The 23,547-nt window shown below is 51.6% G+C and overlaps 2 protein-coding genes and 1 pseudogene across 14 annotated transcripts in view; 2 read left to right on the top strand and 1 right to left on the bottom strand.

The window, feature by feature from the left end:
* Positions 1–23,547, bottom strand: part of NLRP7 (NLR family pyrin domain containing 7) — a 232,412-nt gene that overhangs the window by 95,355 nt on the left and 113,510 nt on the right. The window contains exon 9 of one of the 9 annotated variants that reach the window (XM_060289609.1): positions 5,110–5,263. The exons of the other annotated variants lie outside the window; for them this stretch is intronic. The gene's annotated coding sequence lies outside the window, so the exon portion shown is untranslated. Of the gene's footprint in view, positions 1–5,109; positions 5,264–23,547 lie in introns of those variants that run through there. 9 annotated transcript variants of the gene reach the window in all.
* On the top strand, positions 1,363–11,094 carry LOC132593985 (leukocyte immunoglobulin-like receptor subfamily A member 6). 5 transcript variants are annotated; one of them, XM_070044374.1, is made up of 12 exons: positions 1,363–1,465; positions 1,625–1,660; positions 1,843–2,127; positions 2,275–2,577; positions 2,805–3,101; positions 3,364–3,666; positions 5,089–5,196; positions 5,537–5,579; positions 5,665–5,702; positions 5,927–5,979; positions 6,763–6,924; positions 6,999–8,029. In XM_070044374.1, exons 1-12 carry the CDS (start codon positions 1,432–1,434, stop codon positions 7,143–7,145), a joined length of 1,809 nt encoding a protein of 602 aa, XP_069900475.1. In that variant the 5' UTR covers positions 1,363–1,431; the 3' UTR covers positions 7,146–8,029. The 5 variants fall into 5 exon arrangements, with proteins under 5 accessions (XP_069900475.1, XP_069900476.1, XP_069900479.1 ...); XM_070044375.1 differs by lacking the exons at positions 5,089–5,196; positions 5,537–5,579; positions 5,665–5,702; ... (1 more) ...; positions 6,763–6,924; positions 6,999–8,029 and adding exons at positions 10,876–10,926; positions 11,066–11,094; XM_070044378.1 differs by lacking the exons at positions 5,089–5,196; positions 5,537–5,579; positions 5,665–5,702; ... (1 more) ...; positions 6,763–6,924; positions 6,999–8,029 and adding exons at positions 3,739–3,740; positions 11,068–11,094.
* LOC138842453 (leukocyte immunoglobulin-like receptor subfamily A member 6) lies at positions 15,128–18,712 on the top strand (annotated as a pseudogene).

The following is a 23,547-nucleotide window of genomic DNA, read 5'->3' as shown; positions in this document are numbered from 1 at the left end:
CAGCTGTGGCCTCAGGGATGGTCCAATGGGACCCTCACACTCTCACGAGGGTGGACGCCCAGGGCTGACAATCGTGGACTGAGTCTGTTTCATGCCACACAGGGGAGGTGGCTCAATGCTGACCACGGGCTCGGGGCAGTGAGCAGAGCTATCCCAGTGCCCGTCCAGAAAGGCGGGGAAGTGGGGCCGCAGCTTCAACCTCCACCTGGACCCCTGACCCCTCCCTGCCTGTGAGGACCTGGGTCCCTCTCTCTGTCCACACAGGTGGGAACCTCCTCCCTATGACCCCCTTGATGATCCCGGTCAGCGGGGGCCACTCAGCCTAGTTCCCTCTTCTTTGGTCTGGTTCCCTCTCCGTTTGGGGAACTTTCTTTCTCTTTTTCTGCATGTGTCTGTGGGTACGTGTTTCAGAAATATTCAAAATAGCATTTCTCAGTGTTAGGAGCAGAGGAGGGCTCTTAGGTGGGCACCACAATCACCCACTTTGCCGTGGAGTCTGAACCCAGGATCCTCTCATGTCCCACCCACTGCTGTTGTCACCTGCTCTGGAAATTAACAATGGTGATCCTGCAATGAACCTGACACCATTGAGCTCACAGCCACGCTGAGTAGTGGGGCTGGCGACAACATGCAGAGGAGGAAACTCAGGCTCAGAAAGGGCACTGCCCTCACGGTTACAAGACCAGTGGGGACAGAGTTAAATAGAGATGTTTTCCTTCAAAGGGAGACCTCTAACTTAAATCAAGGTCCCCTCAGCTTCCAGGCAGGACGACAGGACGGGGAGGAGAGCCCTGTCCAAGGATCAAGGGCCACCGAGCAGGCAGGAACGACTCAGGGGCTTGTTCCCAGGAAGGTGGAGTGGACGCTGTTTCAAGAAAAAGGGAGAAGTCCCTGAAGGGGGCTGAGACAGAAAGCAAACCCACACTCTGGGGCCAGGGGAGCAGGCATGTATCCTTCCTTATTGGCCTGAACTTCTCCTCTGTGCTCATTGCCACACTGACCTCCATGGAGCTGTAGGCAGATGTAAACATGTGTCTCTGCTGATCTGAGCTCTGCGGTGCAGCAGGAACCTGCAACCTCCCTGAAGCATCGCCAGGGCCTGGGTGACCCCTGTCCATGGTGAGGACCCCACAGGGACCTACTCATGGACCGGCTAAGGACGAAGGAGACCCAACGGGGAGGCTCTCAGAGGGAAAGACGTGCCTGGGTCACGCTCACCTGGAAGGGGCGTCTCAGGAAGACACCGGGTCTGTCATGGGAATGAGAGCCAGGCTCCTGGGGAGGGGCAGTTCCCCTTCCTGTGGGGCTGCTGACGTGACAGCCCCGTGACGGGGAGGACCAGCCTCCCAGTGGACACACCCTCAGGTCTCCGTCCTGAGGGCACCGTGGTCTCCTCCATCTGCACCGCCTGGACCACAGGGACGAGACGCCATGACCCCCAGCCTCACGACCCTGCTCTGCCTCGGTGAGATGGAGGAGGGGGAGGGGAAGCCCCAGCCAGGGACGGACCCCTCCCCACAGCCAGGCTGCTCTGTCAGGAGACCCCAGGACTCAGGAGGCTCACGGGTAGGAGAGGCGCTGCTCAGGATTCAGGGCGAACCTCTCACAGGGGTCTCTCTTCCAGGGCTGAGTGTGGGCCTGAGGACCCAGATGCAGGCAGGTGAGTCTGTCCCCAGGTGTCCCACCTCCCTCCTGATCATGGGGACAAGGGGCCACCCCCAGGCAGTGGGGTGGGGAACAGCAGTTCTGGGCTGAAGGAGGGGGAGTCTGGGAGGTGGGGGCTGAGAACTGGGGACCTGGGGGTGAGGATATCTTGTGACGCAGCCTCTGATGTCCTTCCAGGCACCCTCCCCAAACCCACCATCTGGGCTGAGCCAGGCTCTGTGATCCCCTGGGGGAGCCCCGTGACCATCTGGTGTCAGGGGACCCGGGGGGCCCGGGTGTTCCGTTTGGATAAAGAGGGAAGCTCACCTCCCTGGGACAGACGGCCCTCACTGGCGCCCGGGAACAAGGGCAAGTTCTCCATCCCACATATGACACAGGACTACGCAGGGAGATATCACTGTTACTATCGCAGCCCCACTGACTGGTCAGAGAGCAGTGACCCCCTGGTGCTGGTGGTGACAGGTGAGAGGACACTCGGGGGTCCCAGCATCGGGCTCTGCCCTCAGGAAGGGGGTCTGCTCTCAGGGGTGTGTCCATCTCACAGCCCAGCCCTGGGGGAGGAGAGGGGGGTGTGAGCCCCATTTCACAAGCTCCCTCCTTCTCTCCTAGAGGCCCACAGGAAACCCACCCTCTCAGCCCTGCCGAGCCCTGTGGTCACCTCGGGAGGGACCGTGACCCTCCAGTGTGGCTCATGGGAAGGACTGGACAGGTTCATTCTGACTAAGGAAGGAGAACCCAAGTCCTCCTGGACCCTGGATGCACAGCGAGGCCCCCATGGGCACACCCAGGCCCTGTTCCATGTGGGTCGCGTGACCCCCAGCCACAGGTGGACGTTCAGATGCCATGGCTCTTACAGGGACACCCCCCAGGTGTGGTCGGCCCCCAGTGACCCCCTGGAGCTCCTGGTCTCAGGTGAGGAGGTCCCACCCTGGCCTCACGTACTTCTTGAGGCACGAGACAGATTATTAGATGCTTTTCTCCCAGGATTGTCCCAGATGAGAGGCTGGGGTGAGGGGGGAGCGGGGCGCACAGGACAGAGACACAGAGTGTAAGCGACAATGAGGCCTGGGGACCAGGATGGGAGAAGGGGCTTCATGGGAGGAACCAGCTCCTACAGCCCAGGGCTGGTCTTCCCCCAGGTGTGTCTGGGAAGCCCTCCCTCCTGACCCTGCAGGGCCCTGTCGTGGCCTCTGGACAGAGCCTGACCCTCCAGTGTCGCTGTGACGTCGGCTATGACAGATTCGCTCTGTCCCAGGAGGGGAGACAGGCCCTCCCCCAGCGCCCTGGCCGGCAGCCCCAGGCTGGGCTCTCTCAGGCCGACTTCCCCCTGGGCCCGGTGACCAACACCCACGCGGGCCGGTACAGATGCTACGGTGGACACAACCTCTCCTCCGAGTGGTCGGCCCCCAGTGACCCCCTGGACATCCTGGTGGCAGGTGAGGAGCCAGCGGGTCAGTCAGGGACCCAGACTCTGCACAGGCCCTGCCTGGGGAGCCCCAGCTGGTGATGCTGGGACCAGGCATGAGGGGTCCCCAGGGAGGGAGGGAGAGAGACAGAGAGAGACGGGGGTGGGCAGGGAGAGGGAGAGACTCGGAGAAAACAGAGACAGACAGAGATGAGGGGCCTCAGGGAGGCCCTGCTGAGTCGCAGTTCAGAACCAGGGGGCGGGCAGACCCTCACTCCCCTTCCTCTCTCTAGGGTGGTTCCCTGACACGCCCTCCCTCTCGGTGCAGCCGGGCCCCCTGGTGGCCTCAGGAGAGAACGTGACCCTGCTATGTCAGTCAAGGAGCACAAAGGAAACTTTCCTTCTGTCCAAGGAGGGGGCAGCCCGGCCCCCACTGCGTCTTAGATCAAAGTACCGAGGTGGGCATTTCCAGGCCGAATTCTCCATGAGTCCCGTGACCTCAGCCCACAATGGGACCTACAGGTGCTACAGCTCACTCAGCAGTAACCGCTACCTGCTGTCACACGCCAGTGCCCCCCTGGAGCTCGCGGTCTCAGGTGAGGGGCCCCAGCCCTGTCCCCTCTGTGTCCCTGTTGTCAGCTCTGAAGGTGACCCCCTTTCTAGTATAGAGGTTAGGGGGGCTCCCAAGGAGAGTCAAGGGAGGGTGATCCGGAGCGGGTCCAGCCTGCAGAGGGACGGAGGGAAACCAGGCCCTCCCGTCCCTGCTGCTTCTCACGTCCCGTCACCAGACTTCTCAGATAGGAGGAGGGGGAAAGCCAAGGGCAGCCCCAGAGCAGAGACAGCACCAGAGTGTGAGCAGAGGGGGGATCCCAGGGAAGCTGCAGCCCCTCACCCAACTACAGGCATTTTCCCAGGATCCTCTGGGGACACCACCACCCACACACAGGGCCCAATTCAAGAGCTGGTGAGCCACTGGGGCCTCTGCCCAATATGTGGACACCTGGCCCCAGGCCTGTCCCTTGAGGTCCTCAGCTGCTCTAAATCCTGACCCAATCTCAGCACAGCTTGTGTCCCAGGGGGGATGGGAGTCAGGTAGAGATGCTGGAGTGACCACAGGCACCAGGAGCTCTGAGGCTGGTGGATGAAGGGTGGGGGTCATGGAGAGGGAATGACCCCTCGGGGCCCATCCTGGGGGAGGAGCAGTGGGCTGACGTGGGGAGAAGCAGCCCCCGACCCCCATCTTCTGTCCTGACCCCCGGGAGGCTCTGAAGTTGGGGCCCTTCCCCCCACGGAGCCAGGCCCGCAGACGGGTGAGTGAGGGTCTGTGGGACATGGTGTTGGGCCCAGGGGGGCAGGGCTCAGTTATGGCCTTAGTTCACGCACCTCTGGAGACGCTGACTTGGACCCCCTTCCCCTGCCTGGGCCTCAGTTTCTCCAAGTGTAAAGGCAGAGAATCGTGGCCCGGAGCTTAGATTTCCTTCAGTTCTGACTTCTGGCTCTGAACCCCCCAGGAGAGGAGGCCTCACAGGGAGGCCCCTGAGCATGTGACTGTATGGGGGCCTGTCCCCAGTGCCGCAGTGGTGGTGGCATTGTACGGGGAGGGGAAGGGAAAGATGAAGAGTCCACCGCACACAGCCGGCCCCTCCCCCAGTCCCTGCTGTGATGGGGGAGGGGAGGTTAACAAGGAAGGACCCTCGGCTCCAGATGAGACCCTCGGACAGGCCCGCGGCAAATGAGAAGCCCCCAGAGCACAAAGCTGGTGTCCACCTTGGGCGGGGCGCGGCAGGAGGACAGCTCAGGGAGCCCACAGCCCTGGGTTCCAATCCCAGCTCTGCCACCTCCAGACTGGGTCACCTGGGGTTGGTGAATTCCCTCTCTATGCCTCAGTTTCCTCATCTGTATAATGGGTGGGGTGGGTTAGAGGAGATGAATGCACAGACCCCAGCACGAGCCTGCACACAGTAGGCGCTCAATTAAATGGCATCTTGGGCTCACTCATGACGTCACTGGTGCCCCAGGTCTCAAATGGTACGTGAACGTCCTGATTGGGGTCTCAGTGGCCTTCATCCTGCTGCCCCTCATCCTCCTCGTCCAACACTGGGGTCAGAGCAGACGCAGGAAGTCGGGTGAGTAGGGAACAGGGTGACCCAGACCCCTGGAGGTGGTGGGCTTAGGGCCCAGCCAAAGGGAAACCTAAGAGATGGGCAAGATCAGCTTAGAAAAAGATTGTCCAGAGTCTGAAACTCAAAAATCTAGAAAGAAAACACGTACTGTCAGCTGACATGTATAATTTAAGGTATTTTCCTCCTTTTCAATCTCATGAAGTGTTGAAACATGTACGCAAGTATGAGTTCAGGTCTCCTTCTTTCCTCCTGAATCCCGTGTGAGGGGCGGGGGTCATAAGAGTCCCAGGGCCTCTGTCATCTGCCCCAGTCCAGGGCGAGGCTGATTTCCACCCACCCGCAGGGGCTGCAGACCCAGAGCCCAAGGACACAGGCCTGCAGAGCAGGTAACTCCCGCCCCGAAGACCCCCAGGCCCGCCCCGCCCGCAGCTCCCCCTCATTCTCCCCCTAACACGCCCGCCTCCTCTCCAGCTCCTGCCCAGCCGCCGCCGCCCAGGACCAGGCCCTCTGTGAGCAGAAGAGGACGGGGTGGGGGACACAGGGTTCTGGAGGCACCTGTGTGGGGGAGGGGAAGGCTGGGAAGGGGTGGGCTCAGGGGGTGCGGACTGAAACCCCACACTTCCCCTCACCCCTGGGTCTCAGTGGCCCCTTCTGGATGCACTGCGGGGGCTCCAGCCCTGAGGGATCTCAGGGGATCCCACCAAGCGATACACACCCTGTTCCGCCCCAGCAGATGCTGCCGTGAAGGACACACAGCCTGAGGACGGGGTGCAGCTGGACCATCCGGTGAGACCCCTGCTCCTGTCCAGGCCACCAGAGACCTTCTTGTTGCCAAACTCAGTCCAATGGACACATCTCTGTCCTCACATCCCAGCTCCAGCAGCGTCCCACACTGACCTCTCCCTCCGGGCTTCCTGGGTCGTCCTGCTGTGACTCCACCCCTCCTGCTTCCTTGTGACCTCATGGCCCCTCCTTCGGGGTCCCCTTTCCTGGCTCCCCGTCCTCTGTCTGACCTTCTGGCGTTGCAGAGAAGCCCCACGTCTCAAGAGGATTTGTGAATAAGTGAATCACCCGAAAGTCCCCAGGCCCTCTTCCTTCATTCACCCAAAAGTGGTGCACAAGGAGAGCGCATCCCCCCGGCTCCCTGTAGGTGCTGCAGGTGCAGCAGGGAGCTCACCTGGTGGGTGAGAAGACTATATGTAAAGAAGCAGGTAGCGTCCTAGAATGCAAGGTCCCGATAAGGAAAGTAAAGCAAGAGAAGGTGACAGAGTGCATGGTGGGGGGGCACCAAGTGCAAAGGTCCTGAGGCAGGGACGTGCTTTTGCAGGAAGATGGCCGTGCGGCTGGAGCCAAATGAGCAAGGGAGATAACGTGTTAATACTGAAATCAGAACCGTAGAAAGAATCCAGAGGCTCCGAGGTGTTAGGAGGTCCCCGGAGTTTCCATCAGGAAAGTGACCTGACCTAAGGTTTTAAAGCATCACTCTGCCAACACAGTGGAAAGCTGACGGAAGGAGATCACAGTGGATCCAGGAAGTCCCCTTTCTGTCCTACTCTCTCCCTCCAGCAGAACAGGCAGGATGCAGACCCCCAGGAGGGGACGTACGCCCAGGTGAACCACTCAAGATCAAGATTAAGGCGGGGGGTGGCCACCTCTCCTTCCTCCCTGTCGGGGAGATTGCTGGACACGAAGGACAGACAAGCGGAAGAGGACGAGCAGAGGGACGGTCAGGTGGGTCCCATCCTGTCCGGGCCCCCAGGCTTCCCCCACCCCAACCACACACCCTCCCTCCCTCTCCCCGACAGCAGGCCGCCGCATCTGAAGGCCCCCAGGATGTGACCTATGCCCAGCTGAACCACTTGACCTTCACACGGGAGACTGCAACCCCTGCCCCCCAGTCAGGGGAGCCCCCAGAAGAGCCCAGCGTGTATGCTGCTCTCGCCGTCCGCTAGCCCAGGAAGGACCCAGACCCCACGCTCCAGGGAGGAAGACTGCACGGACCCCGGAAGGCACAGGAGCTGCCTGCCCGCAGTGGACACCGCCTAACGACCAACAGACAGCCTGGACTCCCAACACAGACCACCAGGAGCCCCTGGGACCCTTTGGCAGTCACCTGATTCTACCCTCAAAGATAACTAATATCCTTACATTTGGGAAATAATGCAACAGACTTCTCAAAAATCAATGTGTGAGTTGAAAACCAAAATCAAAACGAAAAAAAAAACAAACAAAAAAACAAAACAGAAGTGTGAAAATATTTTCAATGAATGATAATGTAAATAATACACATTAAAACATATGAAATGAGAAAATTAACAATCATGACTGAATATATTAGAAAAGGCTTCAAAAAAATCGATGACCTAACATATCATACCAAGACTTCAGGAAAAAATAGCAAATTATTTCAAATGAAGGTAGAAGGTGGGAATAATAATGACAAGGGTAGCTAATAATGAAGACAACCAAAAAGTAGAGAAAATCAATTAAGGCAAAAAATAAACTCATTCTTGAAAACATTCATGAATCCTAGCCACCACAGCCGAGGGAAAAAGAGAGAAGGCTCACACTTCTAATAGCATGAAAGGGATTGCAGACAGCACTACAAATCCTACAGACGTTATAAAGATAGTAACAGAACATTATGAGAAATTTGACGCCAACATAGAGAAAATGTAGATGGGATGGAAATCTTCACGTGTACAATTTACTAAATGGATATAAGAATAAATGGAAAATCTACCACCTTATACATTGACTCTAATCCAAACTTACCCACGACTGAACTATATAGAATCTAACAAAGTCAAAATGAAAGAAATAGTAGAATGCTGGTTCCCGGGGTTGGAGCGAGGGGGAAATGGGAAGATATTGGTCAAAGGGCACAAGCTTCCAGTTATAAGATGAATAAGTTCTGGGGATCTAATATACAGCATGGTGGTTACAGCTAATCACACTGTATCCCATTCTTGAGTGTTTTGAAGAGAGCAGATCTCAAATGTTCTCACCAAAAAAAGAAATGGTGACTGTGTGATGGGATGCGGACAAATGCTCTGACGGTCATCATTGTCCGACGTGTAAGTGTGCAGTTCAGGCGGCTTCACTGGTGATTTCTTCCGAGCACTTATGTACTCGTGAAAGACACACACACACGCACACACACCCCAAAACTGCACAAACATTTCCCGAGAACAGAAAAAGAAGAAACATACCTCAACACATCAGATCAGGAAAATATTTACACCAAAACCTGACAAGGGAATTATACATGGGGAAGTCACAGGAAGATCTCTCACATGAGCTTAGATGGAAATCCCTAAACAAAGTGTACACAAGTAAGATTTAGTGATATATTAAAAGGACATTACTTCATGACCATACTGTGGGGTTTCTTTTCGAAGGATAGAGTAACTTAAAATTTTAAAAATCTGTCACATAATGCAATACCTTAATAGAACAAATAAAAAATAATCACCTTAATAGATGCAGACAAAGCCTTTGATAAAATATACCAACAATTCCTGGTGAAAATAAAAACGCATCAGAAATAGAAGGGAATTCCCTTTCGTTGATGAGGGCATGTTTAACAACACTAGACGTCATTTGTACACGTGAGAACCTGAGGTCCTTTCGTCTACGACTGGCAATGATCCAAGTATGTTCCGTATGACCACTTGTATTCACCAGGGCCCTGGAGGCACCAAGCAAGTAAGTGAAACAAAACAAGGCGAGAAGCTCTGAAGTGGATAAGAATAATATTGTATTACTAAGAGACTGCCAGCTGTGTTCGCAGAAAATCCAAAATAATGTAAAGATCTTCTACTCTAATTAAAAAGTTTTCCTGCATCGCTGCATACAAGGTCAATATATAGAATTCAACTGCCTTCGAGACTTCCGGTTCTGGATGGAGATGAAGTAAATGAATGTCTCCCTGTTCCCTGACTTTATACCAGTGACCTGATTGTATACTGCTGACTTCCAAGAGCCGTAAGATAATATATTTGGGCTGTTTTAATCCACCAAGATTGTGGTAATTTGTGGGACAGGGAAACAATACAACCACTTGAATTTTCTTTTGATTAGTGTTTGCATAGTAATTTTTCATCCTTCTGCTTTTTTAATGTGGTAGAATATACACACCATGATATTCACCACCATTGAAACATCATTAAAGTGCGAAGTTAGTGGCCTTAAGTACATTTACCATGTTGGGCAATCATGACCACTGTCCGTCTTCCAGAACATTTTCATAATCCCAAACAGAAGCTCTGTACCCATTAAGCAAAAACTCCCCATGCCCCCTGAGAACCAGGCACTGGTCATCTCCATTCAAATTCCTGCCTTAGGGAGTCTGGCTACTCTAGGCTGTTCGTGTCGATGAAATCATACAAAATGCGACATTCTGTGTCAGTCTTAGTTCACTCTGAATAATGTTTCCAAGGTTCATTCATATTGTTCACTCTTTTATTTTTAACCTGTTTACATGTTATATTAGAAGTGAGTTTCTGGGACTTCCCTGGTGGTGCAGTGGCTGGGAATCCTCCTGCCAATGGAGGGAACACGGGTTCGATCCCTGGTCTGGGAGGATCCCACGTGCAACTAGGCCCATGCGCCACAACTATTGAGCCCTCACGCCACAACTACTAAAGCCAGCGCACCTACAGCCCATGCTCCACAACAAGAGAAGCCACTGCAATAAGAGGCCCACGCACCGCAATAAGAAGCCGGCGCACCGCAACAGAGAGTAGCCCCCGCTCACCGCAACTAGAGAAAGTCAGTGCACAGTGATGAAGACCCAACACAGCCAAAAATAAATAAATAAATAATTTATTTTTTTAAAAAAAGAAGTGAGTTTCTTATGGACTTCACAGTGTAGGTGGTGGTTTTTTTCTTAAACCAATCTTACAAGCTCTTTTAATTGCTGTGTTTCGCCCATTTACATATAATATTATTACTGATAACACTGTTATTTAGGTTTGTCATTTATGTTTTTCAAGTTTTGTCCCCTCTCTTTCTTGTTCTTCTATTTACCCTTTCCTGGGATTTAAAAACATTTTTAGCATACCATTTTAATTTCTCTATTGGTGCTGTAACTGTAAGTCTTTGACTGCTGTTGAAGGGGCTGTTCTAGAGATTATCAGGTACATACCTAACTTTACACAGTAAAGACAGAGCTAGTATTTTACCTCTTCAAGGGAAATGTAGAACCCTTACAAATCTATAGGTCTCTTTATTCTTACCCCTTTATGTTGTAGTTGTTGTATGTGTTACTGCCACATAGAAGCCCAGGGCTGTGTCGGGGCCTATGGGGCCAGGTCAAGGTGAGTGAGCTGTCCCCAGACCTCCTGCTGCAGCTCCACAACCACCACCCCCATCACCTGAGGGGAGAAGAGGAGGTCTGGGCTGATGGCGACCAGTCTGGGGACGGCTATGGAGTGACATCTTGGGAAACTGAGGCCATTAAGGGCAACCCTGACACTTCAGGTCCACATCCTTTCAGGACAAATTGAAACCCCACGTGTTCATCTTTGCCTCCTGATTAGATGCAAATGAGACACTGGAGATGCTCACCTCCAGGTACCGGGACTGGCATGTTTAGTTCCAGAGACTCATTCAAGATCAAAGAGATTACTTAAGCATTTCTGCATCTCCTCACCCATACCCTGTCTTTTTTGTTCTCAGGGGTAACTGACATTCTCAGTCCATCACAAAATAAGTCAGACGCCAACAGTGATGAGTAGCAGAAATGCTCAATTTTGGGTTGGGCTCCGAGGGTCACAACCTGTTAATGGAATGCAGGTGACCTGAGTGGACACGTAGGCATCCTGGGGTGATTTGGGTCTGCTCTGACCTCTGTGACCTCTTTTTCCACAGTTCCTACCCTCACACCCCCAAGACTAAACAGTGGAGAACCTCATCCGGATGGGCATGGCCGGCTCCGTCCTGCTGGGCCTCAGGATTCTGCTCTTTCAGGCTCAACACGGCCACGGAGGAGCCCAAGATGCAGCCAGGAGGTAAACAGAGGGAACAAACCCACCATTCGGTGAGTTCGATCCTTGTATGACTAGGAGGTTTGGGAGGCAAATCTGCAGTATGAATTGAGGGAACTGTCTGCTGAGAATTTCACGGGGTATCAATGCTGGCATGCAGGAAATGCCTGGGTTCTTGCTGTAGAGACTCTTCCGTAATTAAAGTGTGGTAATTTCCCTCCTTACCATTACTGATTATTCTTGACTACTCCCCTTCTTTTTTTACTCCTGTGATTTGAGGCTACATCCACATCGCAGGTTTGGGTCCACACCTGAAATCACCTTCATGCTCTGCCACTTTCTTGTAATACATTTTGCTTTATTTCTAATTTCCACACTCACTGGTGTGTGCTATTGACCTCGATCCCTTCAGCCTAGAACCAGAATGTTTTAAGCAACTGAGTAAATGGGTGAAATTCAGGTCTAGTTTAAACACATAAATCCAAAACCATTTCCGAAAACCCTCTCTGGACCCCCTCAAGACTTATTCCCCTCTAAAATGATACACGGAAGAGTTTCTGCCAAAATACCACCAGTTTGAATGAGCACAAGGTGGACCTCCCTGGTGGCGCAGTGGTTAAGAATCCACCTGCCAATGCAGGGGACAGGGGTTCAAGCACTGATCCAGGAAGATCCCACATGCCATGGAGCAACTAAGCCGGTGTGCCATAACTACTGAGCCTGTGCTCTAGAGCCCGTGAGCCACAACTACTGAGCCTGTGTGCCACAGCTACTGAAGCCCACGCACCTGCAGCCCGTGCTCCGCAACAAGAGAAACCACCGCAATGAGAAGCCCACGCACTGCAACAAACAGTAGCCCCCACTTGCCACAACTAGAGAAAGCCTGTGCGTAGCAATGAAGGCCCGACGCAGCCAAAAATAAATAAATAAATAAATTTATGAAAGGGCGCAAGGTGTTTGAAGCGACAGCCAGGTGGTGTGCTGGCAAACCAGCTCTACGAAAACATCCCTTTTTCTCAGTGTTCTGATTTGTGTACATTATCTGTTTCCTTGGTAAATACTCCCTTCATGCCCAACTTCAAGATGCCCGTTTGAATGCACTGGATACACAGTTGGGAACAGCATCAACTTTCACAAGAATGAGCCAACTGTGGCACCTCGCAGATGATCCTGAGGTCCTTCTATTCTGTAGGTCATAGTAATTTCCACCTCAATCTTATGCCACGGTTTCAGTGGAATTGTGATGCCCACATCCTAGTACATTCACATTAGAGGTAAATAGAAAACAGGCATAATCAGTTGTGGAAGACACGCTGAGCCCGACATGAAGGTTTAACATAGGAGATGTGAGCCCAAGCAGGTCGGACACGCCCAGGTCTCTCACATGTATGCATTTCTCCCCTACTGACCCCTTCACCTTTGCCCCTTAATGATAGTTTGGGTGAGTATAGAAGGCCTCACTGACAGTTAATTCCTTGACTGTATTTTCCCCATATCTTTTGGCGTTTTCTCCCTTCAATTTCCTTCCCTTTGCTGCGAAATAGCAAGACACATTTCACGTATAGACACATGCACCCTAGCAATTGTAAGTTCTTGCTACATCTCTGTAAAAGACCAACAATTGGCCTTTCATACTGTCGCAGACATTGTCCTCACTGATTTCATTCTGAAATTCACCGTATCCATGGGCCCTGTTCTTTCTACTCCTCATCTACCTCAACTTTCTAATTCCAGTCTCTCCGAACTGCATCCTAAACAAACTCCTCAATATTGTATTCCAAGTTCATAATTGGCTCTTCAGCTGTATCTTCTCCTTGATGGAAAGAATATCTTGAGTGTATTAATGAAAGTATTCTTTTTTAACCTGTAAGGTGTTTGCCTAATTCATTGCTAAAATCCTATATACTTCTGCAGTATAATCCCTTTTGCTGTTTCCAAACTTTATTTTCTTTCTTCAATTTTTCAGATGTGTAAACATGCTTAAATTGTTTCATATATTCCTAGTATTCTATCTTCTTGGATAGGATAATACAAGTTACTAGCTCTGCAGATAGCCTTCTTAGCACTTTTTCTCAGTATTAGGATTTATCGCTTATGTTCATTCCTAATGCTCAGCTCCCAGACACGTGATTTTCTATAGAGAGTTTCTCCCAGGTCTGTCCTGATATTCAGAGATGAAATGGGTGACTTCTTGTGGCTGCCCTGCCCCACAGCATCCGCTCTCTCAAACTCAGCATCTGACTAGGCATGTACCTGGCAGAGATGACCCCAAGTGAGCCTCACACTCACAGGTGGGACAGATATCCATGTACAATTATAATGAATTGAAGCTGTTTTACAACCGCACAGAGGACACAGCTCAGTGCTGACCTCGGGGATGGGTCAGTGGGCAGAGATATCCCAGTGCCTGGCCACAAACGAGGTGGAGGGGCAACACCGATTCCAACCTTGACCTGAAGCCCTGACCCCTCCCTGCCTGTGAGGACCTGAGGTCCTTGTCCTTCCACACAGAGGTGGAAACCTCTATTCTAATGACCACTTGCTGGACTCAGGCACTGGTAGTCACTAAGCTTTCACCTCTTTTTTTTGTTGTGGTCCCTTCTCCATTTAAGAAACTGTCATTTCTCTTCTCCTATAATAGACCATGCCTATGTATTTCATACAAAACATAAGCAGCGGGAATGCCCTGGTGGCGAAGTGGTTAAGAATCCTCCTGCCAATGCAGGGGACACGGGTTTGAGCCCTGGTCTAGGAAGATCCCACATGCTGTGGAGCAACTAAGCCCGTGCACCACAACTACTGCGCCTGAGCTCTAGAGCCCATGAGCCACATCTACTGAAGCCCGCACACCCAGAGCCCGTGCTCTGCAACAAGAGAAGCCACCGCAATGAGAAGCCCATGCACTGCAACGAAGAGTAGCCCCCACTTGCCACAACCAGAGAAAGCCCGCGCGCAGCAACGAAGACCCAATGCAGCCAAAAATAAATAAACAACAAAACCCCACCATAAGTGGCATTTCTCAGTGTCAGAGCAGACGGGGGTCGTGAGTGGGCACATCAGTCATCCAACCTGACTGTGGGGTCTGACACCTTCACCCTCTCATACTGGTTAGAAATTAACCAATATTGGGTCCCACCCATGTCCTGGCACCACTGAGCCCCCAAACTGTCTGAAGAGTGGGGTTCAAACAACATGCTGAAGGCGAGGAAACTGAGGCTCAGAGACATAACTTCAGGGCTCAAGGCACACGGGGGAGGATGACGAGGAATACTTAAATTAAATCAGCTTCGTCCCCCAAGTCAGAGCACTGACCCACTCCCTGTCCCATAAAAGTGAAGACAGGAGCATATAGTAAGGAGACAATGCCCAAGGATCAAGGGCCACCGAGCAGGCAGGAACGACTCAGGGGCTTGTTCCCAGGAAGGTGCGGTGGACGCTGTTTCAAGAAAAAGGGAGAAGTCCCTGAAGGGGGCTGAGACAGAAAGCAAACCCACACTCTGGGGCCAGGGGACCAGGCATGTTTCCTTCCTTATTGCCCTGAACTTCTCCTCTGTGCTCATTGCCACACTGACCTCCACGGAGCTGTAGGCAGATGTTAAACGTGTCTCTCTGCTGATCTGAGCTCTGCGGTGCAGCAGGAACCTGCAACCTCCCTGAAACATCGCCAGGGCCTGGCTGATTCCTGTCCATGGTGAGGACCCCACAGGGACCTGCTGATGGACCAGCTGAGGACGAAGGAGACCCAATGGGGAGGCTCTGAGAGGGAAAGACGTGCCTGGGTCACCCTACTATGGAAGGGGCGTCTCAGGAAGACACCGAGTCTGTCATGGGAATGAGAGCCAGCCTCCTGGGGAGGGGCAGTTCCCCTTCCTATGGGGCTGCTGACGTGACAGCCCCGTGACGGGAAGGACCAGCCTCCCAGTGGACACACCCTCGGGTCTCCGTCCTGAGGGCACCGTGGTCTCCTCCATCTGCACCGCCTGGACCACAGGGACGAGACGCCATGACCCCCAGCCTCACGGCCCTGCTCTGCCTCGGTGAGATGGAGGAGGGGGAGGGGAAGCCCCAGCCAGGGACGGACCCCTCCCCACAGCCAGGCTGCTCTGTCAGGAGACCCCAGGACTCAGGAGGCTCACGGGTAGGAGAGGCGCTGCTCAGGATTCAGGGCGAACCTCTCACAGGGGTCTCTCTTCCAGGTCTGAGTGTGGGCCTGAGGACCCAGGTGCAGGCAGGTGAGTCTGTCCCCAAGTGTCTCACCTCCCTCCTGATCATGGGGACAAGGGGCCACCCCCAGGCAATGGGGTGGGGAACAGTTCTGGGCTGAAGGAGGGGGAGTCCGGGAGGTTGGGGGCTGAGAGCTGGGGACCTGGGGGTGAGGATGTCTTGTGACGCAGCCTCTGATGTCCTTCCAGGCACCCTCCCCAAACCCACCATCTGGGCTGAGCCAGGCTCTGTGATCCCCTGGGGGAGCCCCGTGACCATCTGGTGTCAGGGGACCCGGGGGGCCCGGGTGTTCCGTTTGGATAAAGAGGGAAGCTCACCTCCCTGGGAAAGACAGCCCTCACTGGAGCCCGGGGACAAGGGCAAGCTCTCCATCTCACGTATGACACAGTACTACGCAGGGAGATATCACTGTTCCTATCGCAGCCCCACTGACTGGTCAGAGAGCAGTGACCCCCTGGAGATGGTGGTGACAGGTGAGAGGACACTCGTGGGTCCCAGCCTCAGGCTCTGCCCGCAGGAAGGGGGTCTGCTCTCAGGGGTCTGTCCCTCTCACAGCCCAGCCCTGGGGGAGGAGAGGGGCGTGTGAGCACCATTTCACAATCTCCCTCCTTCTCTCCTAGGGGTCCACAGGAAACCCACCCTCTCAGCCCTGCCTAGCCCTGTGGTGACCTCGGGAGGGAACGTGACCCTCCAGTGTGGCTCATGGCTGCGAATGGACGGGTTCATTCTGACTAAGGAAGGAGAACCCAAGTCCTCCTGGACCCTGGATGCACAGCGAGGCCCCCGTGGGCAGACCCAGGCCCTGCTCCCCGTGGGTCGCGTGACCCCCAGCCACAGGCGGATGTTCAGATGCCACGGCTTTTACAGGGACACCCCCCAGGTGTGGTCGGCCCCCAGTGACCCCCTGGAGCTCCTGGTCCCAGGTGAGGAAGTCCCACCCTGGCCTCACGTACTTCTTGAGGCACGAGACAGATTATTAGATGCTTTTCTCCCAGGATTGTCCCAGATGAGAGGGTGGGGTGAGGGGGGATTGGGGCGCACAGGACAGAGACACAGAGTGTGAGCGACAGACAGTGAGGCCTGGGGACCAGGACGGGAGAAGGGGCTTCATGGGAGGAACCAGCCCCTACAGCCCAGGGCTGGTCTTCCCCCAGGTGTGTCTGGGAAGCCCTCCCTCCTGACCCCGCAGGGCCCTGTCGTGGCCTCTGGACAGAGCCTGACCCTCCAGTGTCGCTCTGACGTCGGCTATGACAGATTCGCTCTGTCCCAGGAGGGGAGACAGGCCCTCCCCCAGAGCCCTGGCCGGCAGCCCCAGGCTGGGCTCTCTCAGGCCGACTTCCCCCTGGGCCCGGTGACCAACACCCACGCGGGCCGGTACAGATGCTACGGTGGACACAACCTCTCCTCCGAGTGGTCGGCCCCCAGTGACCCCCTGGACATCCTGGTGGCAGGTGAGGAGCCAGCGGGTCAGTCAGGGACCCAGACTCTGCACAGGCCCTGCCGGGGGAGCCCGAGCTGGTGATGCTGGGACCAGGCGTGAGGGGTCCCCAGGGAGGGAGGGAGGGAGACAGAGAGAGACGGGGGTGGGCAGGGAGAGGGAGAGACTCGGAGAAAACAGAGACAGACAGAGATGAGGGGCCTCAGGGAGGCCCAGCTAAGTCGCAGTTCGGAACCAGGGGGCGGGCAGCCCCTCACCCCCCTTCCTCTCTCTAGGGTGGTTCCCTGACACGCCCTCCCTCTCGGTGCAGCCGGGCCCCCTGGTGGCCTCAGGAGAGAACGTGACCCTGCTGTGTCAGTCTGGGAGCAGAAAGGAAACTTTCCTTCTGTCCAAGGAGGGGGCAGCCCGGCCCCCACTGCGTCTTAGATCAAAGTACCGAGGTGGGCATTTCCAGGCCGAATTCTCCATGAGTCCCGTGACCTCAGCCCACAATGGGACCTACAGGTGCTACAGTTCACTCAGCAGTAACCCCTACCTGCTGTCACACGCCAGTGCCCCCCTGGAGCTCGCGGTCTCAGGTGAGGGACCCTGACCCTGTCCTCTCTGACTCAGTCAGCTCAGGGCTCTGTCCCCAGAAATGTCTGAGGTAGTAATGAATGAGGGGACACAGTGGGCCTCCAGAGAGGAGGACATTCAATGGCCCCTGACGCCAAAGTCTCATCACTGGATCCTGGGTCCTCAGCTGTTGAACCAGTGGGAATTCCCAGAAGTAGGAGAATAAGATTATAGGGTTCAATCTCAGACTGAACACAGAACACACAGCACTCAATTATTTCTGTCTTAAGAGACCACTTTTCTCACTGATCCTGAGCACCGGGGGCACAGCCAACCCTGTTCCAAAGTGATTCCAAAGCAGGTTCTGAATTCAAAGAACACATGGCGGCTGAGAGAATCCAATGAGGAGAGCAGAGGGAACCTGGCATATTAGAGGAAGGGTTCATTAAGGAACTGTGTAGAAGCTGTAATATGAGAATTGGAGGCATTGCGGACACAGAACCCAGGAGAAGGGCTCGTGTCTCCCCAACTCCTCACTCACGCCCTCACTTTACGATTCTCATGAGCAGCTGACACCATCCACCCGCCACAAAACAAGTCAGATCCCACGGGTGATGAAATCACTCAGATATGGGGCTGGGCTCCGAGGGTCATGTCCTGTCAAGGAGAGGCAGGTTCCCTGGGTGGACATCCTGGAGTCTAGGGTGACTGGGATCTGCTCTGACCGTGTGATCTCTCGTCCAGAATCCCTATCCTCACACCGCCAAGACTACACAGTGGAGAACCTCATCCGGATGGGCATGGCCGGCTCCGTCCTGCTGGGCCTCGGGATTCTGCTCTTTCAGGCTCAACACGGCCACGGAGGAGCCCAAGATGCAGCCAGGAGCTGAACACAAGAGGGGACCGTGCACCGTCCGAGTGGTGGAGCCCTGTCACGACCGTATGTGCCCAGGAGGTTCTGGAAGAGAATCTGCAGCACGTGTTGTGTGAACTGTCTGACCAGGGAGGGAGAGACATGGTGTGGGTGCAGGAGAAGTCCCGGGAGTCCCTGTGGAGGACTGGGCCTCGGATAACCATGGTGCCTTCCCTCCCCACCAGTGATGACTCTCCCTGACTGCCCCGTCCCCTCTCACCCCTGTGACGTGAGGCACATCCCACACGGCAGGTCTGTGTCCACACCTTACACACCTTCATGCTCTGGCCCACTTTCATGTAATATATTTGGGTTTTTTTAATTTCCACATTGGCTGCTGTGTGCTATTGACCTCCATCCCTTCAGTCAGAAACAGAATGTCGTTTAAGTAACTGAATAAATGGGTGAACTTGGGGTCCTGTTTCGAACAGATAAATCCAAAACTCTTCCCTAAAACTCTCTCTGGACCCCTCAAGCCCTTCTCTCCTCGTCAGATGACACCAGGTATAGTTTCTCCAGAAACACCATTAGTGTGAAGGAACACCGTGGCGTTTGAAGTGACAGCCAGCTGCTGTGCTGGTAAACGGGCTTAGGAATTTATCATTTTGTAAAAAGCCCAGATGTGTGGCATTTGTCTCTTTCTTCAGTGTAAATCCTCTCTTCGGGCTTCCCTGGTGGCGCAGTGGTTGGGAGTCCGCCTGCCGATGCAGGGGACACGGGTTCGTGCCCCGGTCCGGGAGGATCCCACGTGCCGCGGAGCGGCTGAGCCCGTGAGCCATGGCCGCTGAGCCTGCGCATCTGGAGCCTGTGCCATAACGGGAGAGGCCGCAACAGTGAGGTCTGCGTACCGCAAAAAAAAAAAAAAAGCTCTCTTCATGGCCAACCTCATGGTACGCGTATGAATGCGCTGAGGCAGAGTGGGGAAGTAATGAGTAGAATTGTCTTTCCCGAGGAACTGAGGCTGATCCAGCTGGGGCACAGCTCAGTGATGACCCCGATACACACAGACGTGTCCTTTATATAAAGCATCGCGAGTAGATCGTTTCCACTCAGCTTTATGCCCTGGTGTCCATGAAATGATCCTAGTCCCAGGCCTTTGCATCCTAGTCCGTCCCCATGAGAGGCAAAAGAGAAAACAATGGAAATATCAGTTGTGGGAGAAAACACTGAGCACTTTAAGTCCCAGTACATTACTGGTAGGTGTACTAACTGCCTCAGTCAATTTGGGGATTAATAAGAATTATCGGTTAAAAGGAGAGACACACAGCTCTGACCCACAGTTACATAACTTAGGGAAAAGGTGGACATAACCATGAGTATACATTCAGGAGAACTGTGACAGAGGGGTCGTTCATATTAGACAAAATCATAGAAACAAATCTCACCAAAAATGAATGGACTGTTACACATATGCAACCGAATTTTATATGACAGAAAAATACACAAAGGTAAACGGCTACAATAATACAGATCAATTTTCAAGCCTGATAGTCAGTAAGTAAAGAGAAACTATAAGAGTGTACTTCATTACATCAAATTCAAAAGCAGACAATGTGGGACCCAACTAAACAAAATAAGAATTTAAAGAGGAAAAATAACAATTGATACCAGAGAAATACAAAAAATCATGAGAATACTATAAACAATTCTTTGCTAACAAACTGGACAACCTAGAAGAAATGGACACGTTTTAGGAACATACAGCCCACCAAAACTGAATCGAGAAGAAATAGTTAACTTTGAATAGACTGATCACTACGACTGAAATAGAATCTGGCATTGACACATATACACTACCAAATGTAAAACAGATAGCTAGTGGGAAGCAGCCGCATAGCACAGGGAGATCAGCTCGGTGCTCTGTGACCACCTAGAGGGCTGGGATAGGGAGGGTGGGAGGGAGACGCAAGAGGGAGGAGTATAGGGATATATGTATATGCATAGCTGATTCACTTTGCTATACAGCAGAAACTAACACACCACTGTAAAGCAATTATACTCCAATAAAGATGTTAAAACAAACAAAAAAACCTCTCTGCAAACAAACATCCAGGACTGGAAGACCTCATGAGAGAATTCTGCCAAACATAAAAAGAAGATCTTACGCTGAGCCTTCTCAAACACTTCCAAAATACTAAGAGGAGGAAACAGTCCCAAAGGCATTGTCTGAAGCCACAATCACCCTGATACCCAAAACCAGACAAAAACACTGCCAAAAAAGAGAATTACAGACCAATATTTCTGATGAATATAGATGCAAAAATGCTTAACAAAATATTAGCAAACCGAATCCAACAACACATAAAACGAATCACACACCATGATCAAGTTGGATTCATGCCAGGGTCACAAGGATGGTTCAACATACACAGATCAATCAGTGTGATACAACAGATCAACAAAAGAAAAGACAAAACCGATTCCGCACTAGGAACTCCAGTTGGAAGAGCCAGGTGCAAGGCCTCTGCACGTGGCCCCCTGGGAGCAAGTGAAACCAGACTAAACACAAAGGAAAAAACAAAAAGCCATCGCAGAGCTGTGACTATTTTCAAGGCTACTGTTTTTCTCTGTGAAACACACTGCCTTTGGAGCAAAACAAGGAAGAAGCTGGTGATTCTCAGGTGCAGCACAGAAGGAGAGCCACTGCAGGCCAGCCGCCCCAACTCTGAAGGCACTCCAGCCGTGTGGCTGACAGGGTCTTGGTGCTCCAGCCGGGTGTCAGGCCTGAGCCTCTGAGGTGGGAGAGCTGAGTTCAGAGACCACCAGAGACCTGCTGGCCCCATGAAATATCGATCGGTGAGAGCTCTCCAAGAGATCTTCGTCTCAACGCTAAGACACAGCTCCACTCAACGACCAGCAAGCTACAGTGCTGGACACCCCATGCCAAACAACTAACAAGACAGGAACACAACCTCACCCATTAGCAGAGAGGCTGCCTAACATCATACTAAGCTCACAGACACCCCAAAACACACCACCAGACATGGTCCTGCCCACCAGGAAGACAAGATCCAGCCTCATCCACCACAACACAGGCACCAGTCCCCTCTACCAGGAAGCCTACACAACCCACTTACCAACCTTACCCACTGGGGGCAGATACCAAAAACAATGGGAACTATGAACCTTCAGCCTGCAAAAAGGAGACCCCCAACACAGTAAGTTAAGCAAAATGAGAACACAGAGAAATACACAGTAGATGAAAGAGCAAGGTAAAAACCCACCAGACCAAACACATGAAGAGGAAATAGGCAGTCTACCTGAAAAATAATTCAGAGTAATGATAGTCAAGATGATCCCAAATCTTGGAAATAGAATGGAGAAAATACAAGAAACGTTTAACAAGGATCCAGAAGAACTAAAAAGCAAACAAACAATGATAAACAACACAATAAATGAAATTTAAAATTCTCTAGAAGGAATCAATAGCAGAATAACTGAGGCAGAAGAATGGATAACTGATCTGGAAAATAAAATAGTGGAAATAACTACTGCAGAGCAGAATAAAGAAAAAAGAATGAAAAGAATTGAGGACAGTCTCAGAGACCTCTGGGACAACATTAAACGTACCAACATTCAAATTATAGGAATCCCAGAAGAAGAAGCGAAAAAGAAAGGGACTGAGAAAATATGTGAAGAGATTATAGTTGAAAACTTCCCTAATATGGGAAAGGAAATAGTCAATCAAGTCCACGAAGCACAGAGAGTCCCATACAGGATAAATCCAAGGAGAAATACGCCAAGACACGTATTATTCAAACTATCAAAAATTAAATACAAAGAAAAATACTAAAAGCAGCAATGGAAAAGCAACAAATAACATACAAGGGAATCCCCATAAGGTTAACAGCTTAACAGTTTCAGCAGAAACGCTGCAGGCCAGAAGGGAGTGGCAGGACATATTTAAAGTGATGAAAGGGAAAAACTTACAACCAAGATTACTCTACCCAGCAAGGATCTCATTCAGATTCGACAGAGAAATTAAAACCTTTACAGACAAGCAAAAGCTAAGAGAATTCAGCACCACCAAACCAGCTTCACAACAAATGCTAAAGGAACGTCTCTAGGCAGGAAGCACAAGAGAAGGAAAAGACCTATAATAACAAACCCAAAACAATTAAGAAAATGGTAATAGGAACATACATATCGAAAATTACCTTAAATGTAAATGGATTAAATGCTCCAATCAAAAGACATAGACTGGCTGAATGGATACAAAAACAAGACCCATATATGCTATCTACAAGAGACCCACTTCAGACCTAGGGACACATACAGATGAAAGTGAGGGAATGGAAAAAGATATTCCATGCAAATGGAAATCAAAAGAAAGCTGGAGTAGCAATTCTCATATCAGACAAAACAGACTCTAAAACAAAGACTATTACAAGAGACAAAGAAGGACACTACATAATGATCAACGGATCAATCCAAGAAGAAGATATAACAATTATAAATACTTATGCACCCAACACAGGAGCACCTCAATACATAAGGCAAATATTAACAGCCATAAAAGGGGAAAGCGACAATAACACAATAATAGCAGGGGACTTTAACTCCCCACTTTCGCCAACGGACAGATCAACCAAAATGAAAATAAATAAGGAAACACAAGCTTTAAATGATACATTAAACAAGATGGACTTAATTGATATTTATAGGACATTCCATCCAAAAACAACAGAATACACTTTCTTCTCAAGTGCTCATGGAACATTATCCAGGATAGATCATATCTTGGGTCACAAATCAAGCCTTGGTAAATTTAAGAAAATTGAAATTGTATCAAGTATCTTTTCCGACCACAACACTATGAGACTAGATATCAATTACAGGAAAAAAACTGTAAAAAAATACAAACACATGGAGGATAAACAATATGCTACTAAATAACCAAGAGATCACTGAGGAAATCAAACAACACCTAGAAACAAATGACAATGAAAACACGATGGCCCAAAACCTATGGGATGCAGCAAAAGCAGTTCTAAGAGGGAAGTTTATAGCAGTAAAATCCTACCTCAAGAAACAAGAAAAATCTCAAATAAACAACCTATCCTTACACCTAAAGCAATTAGAGAATGAAGAACAAAAACAACCCAAAGTTAGCAGAAGGAAAAAAATCATAAAAATCAGATCAGAAATAAATGAAAAAGGAATGAAGGAAATAATAGCAAAGATCAATAAAACTAAAAGCTAGTTCTTTGAGAAGATAAACAAAATTGATAAAC

Source organism: Globicephala melas, chromosome 19 (genome assembly GCF_963455315.2).
Source record: "Globicephala melas chromosome 19, mGloMel1.2, whole genome shotgun sequence".
Lineage (NCBI taxonomy): Eukaryota > Metazoa > Chordata > Mammalia > Artiodactyla > Delphinidae > Globicephala > Globicephala melas.
The sequence above is the reverse complement of the archived record's forward strand: the minus strand, read 5'-3'. Positions and strand labels throughout refer to the sequence as shown.

Bases quoted from the DNA above. Each gene is read 5' to 3' on its own strand.
- LOC132593985 (XM_070044374.1), top strand. From the start codon at position 1,432: ATGACCCCCAGCCTCACGACCCTGCTCTGCCTCG. The intron at 5,703-5,926 runs GTGAGCAGAAGA...CCGCCCCAGCAG, and splicing joins CGCCCAGGACCAGGCCCTCT to ATGCTGCCGTGAAGGACACA. The intron at 6,925-6,998 runs GTGGGTCCCATC...TCTCCCCGACAG, and splicing joins ACGAGCAGAGGGACGGTCAG to CAGGCCGCCGCATCTGAAGG.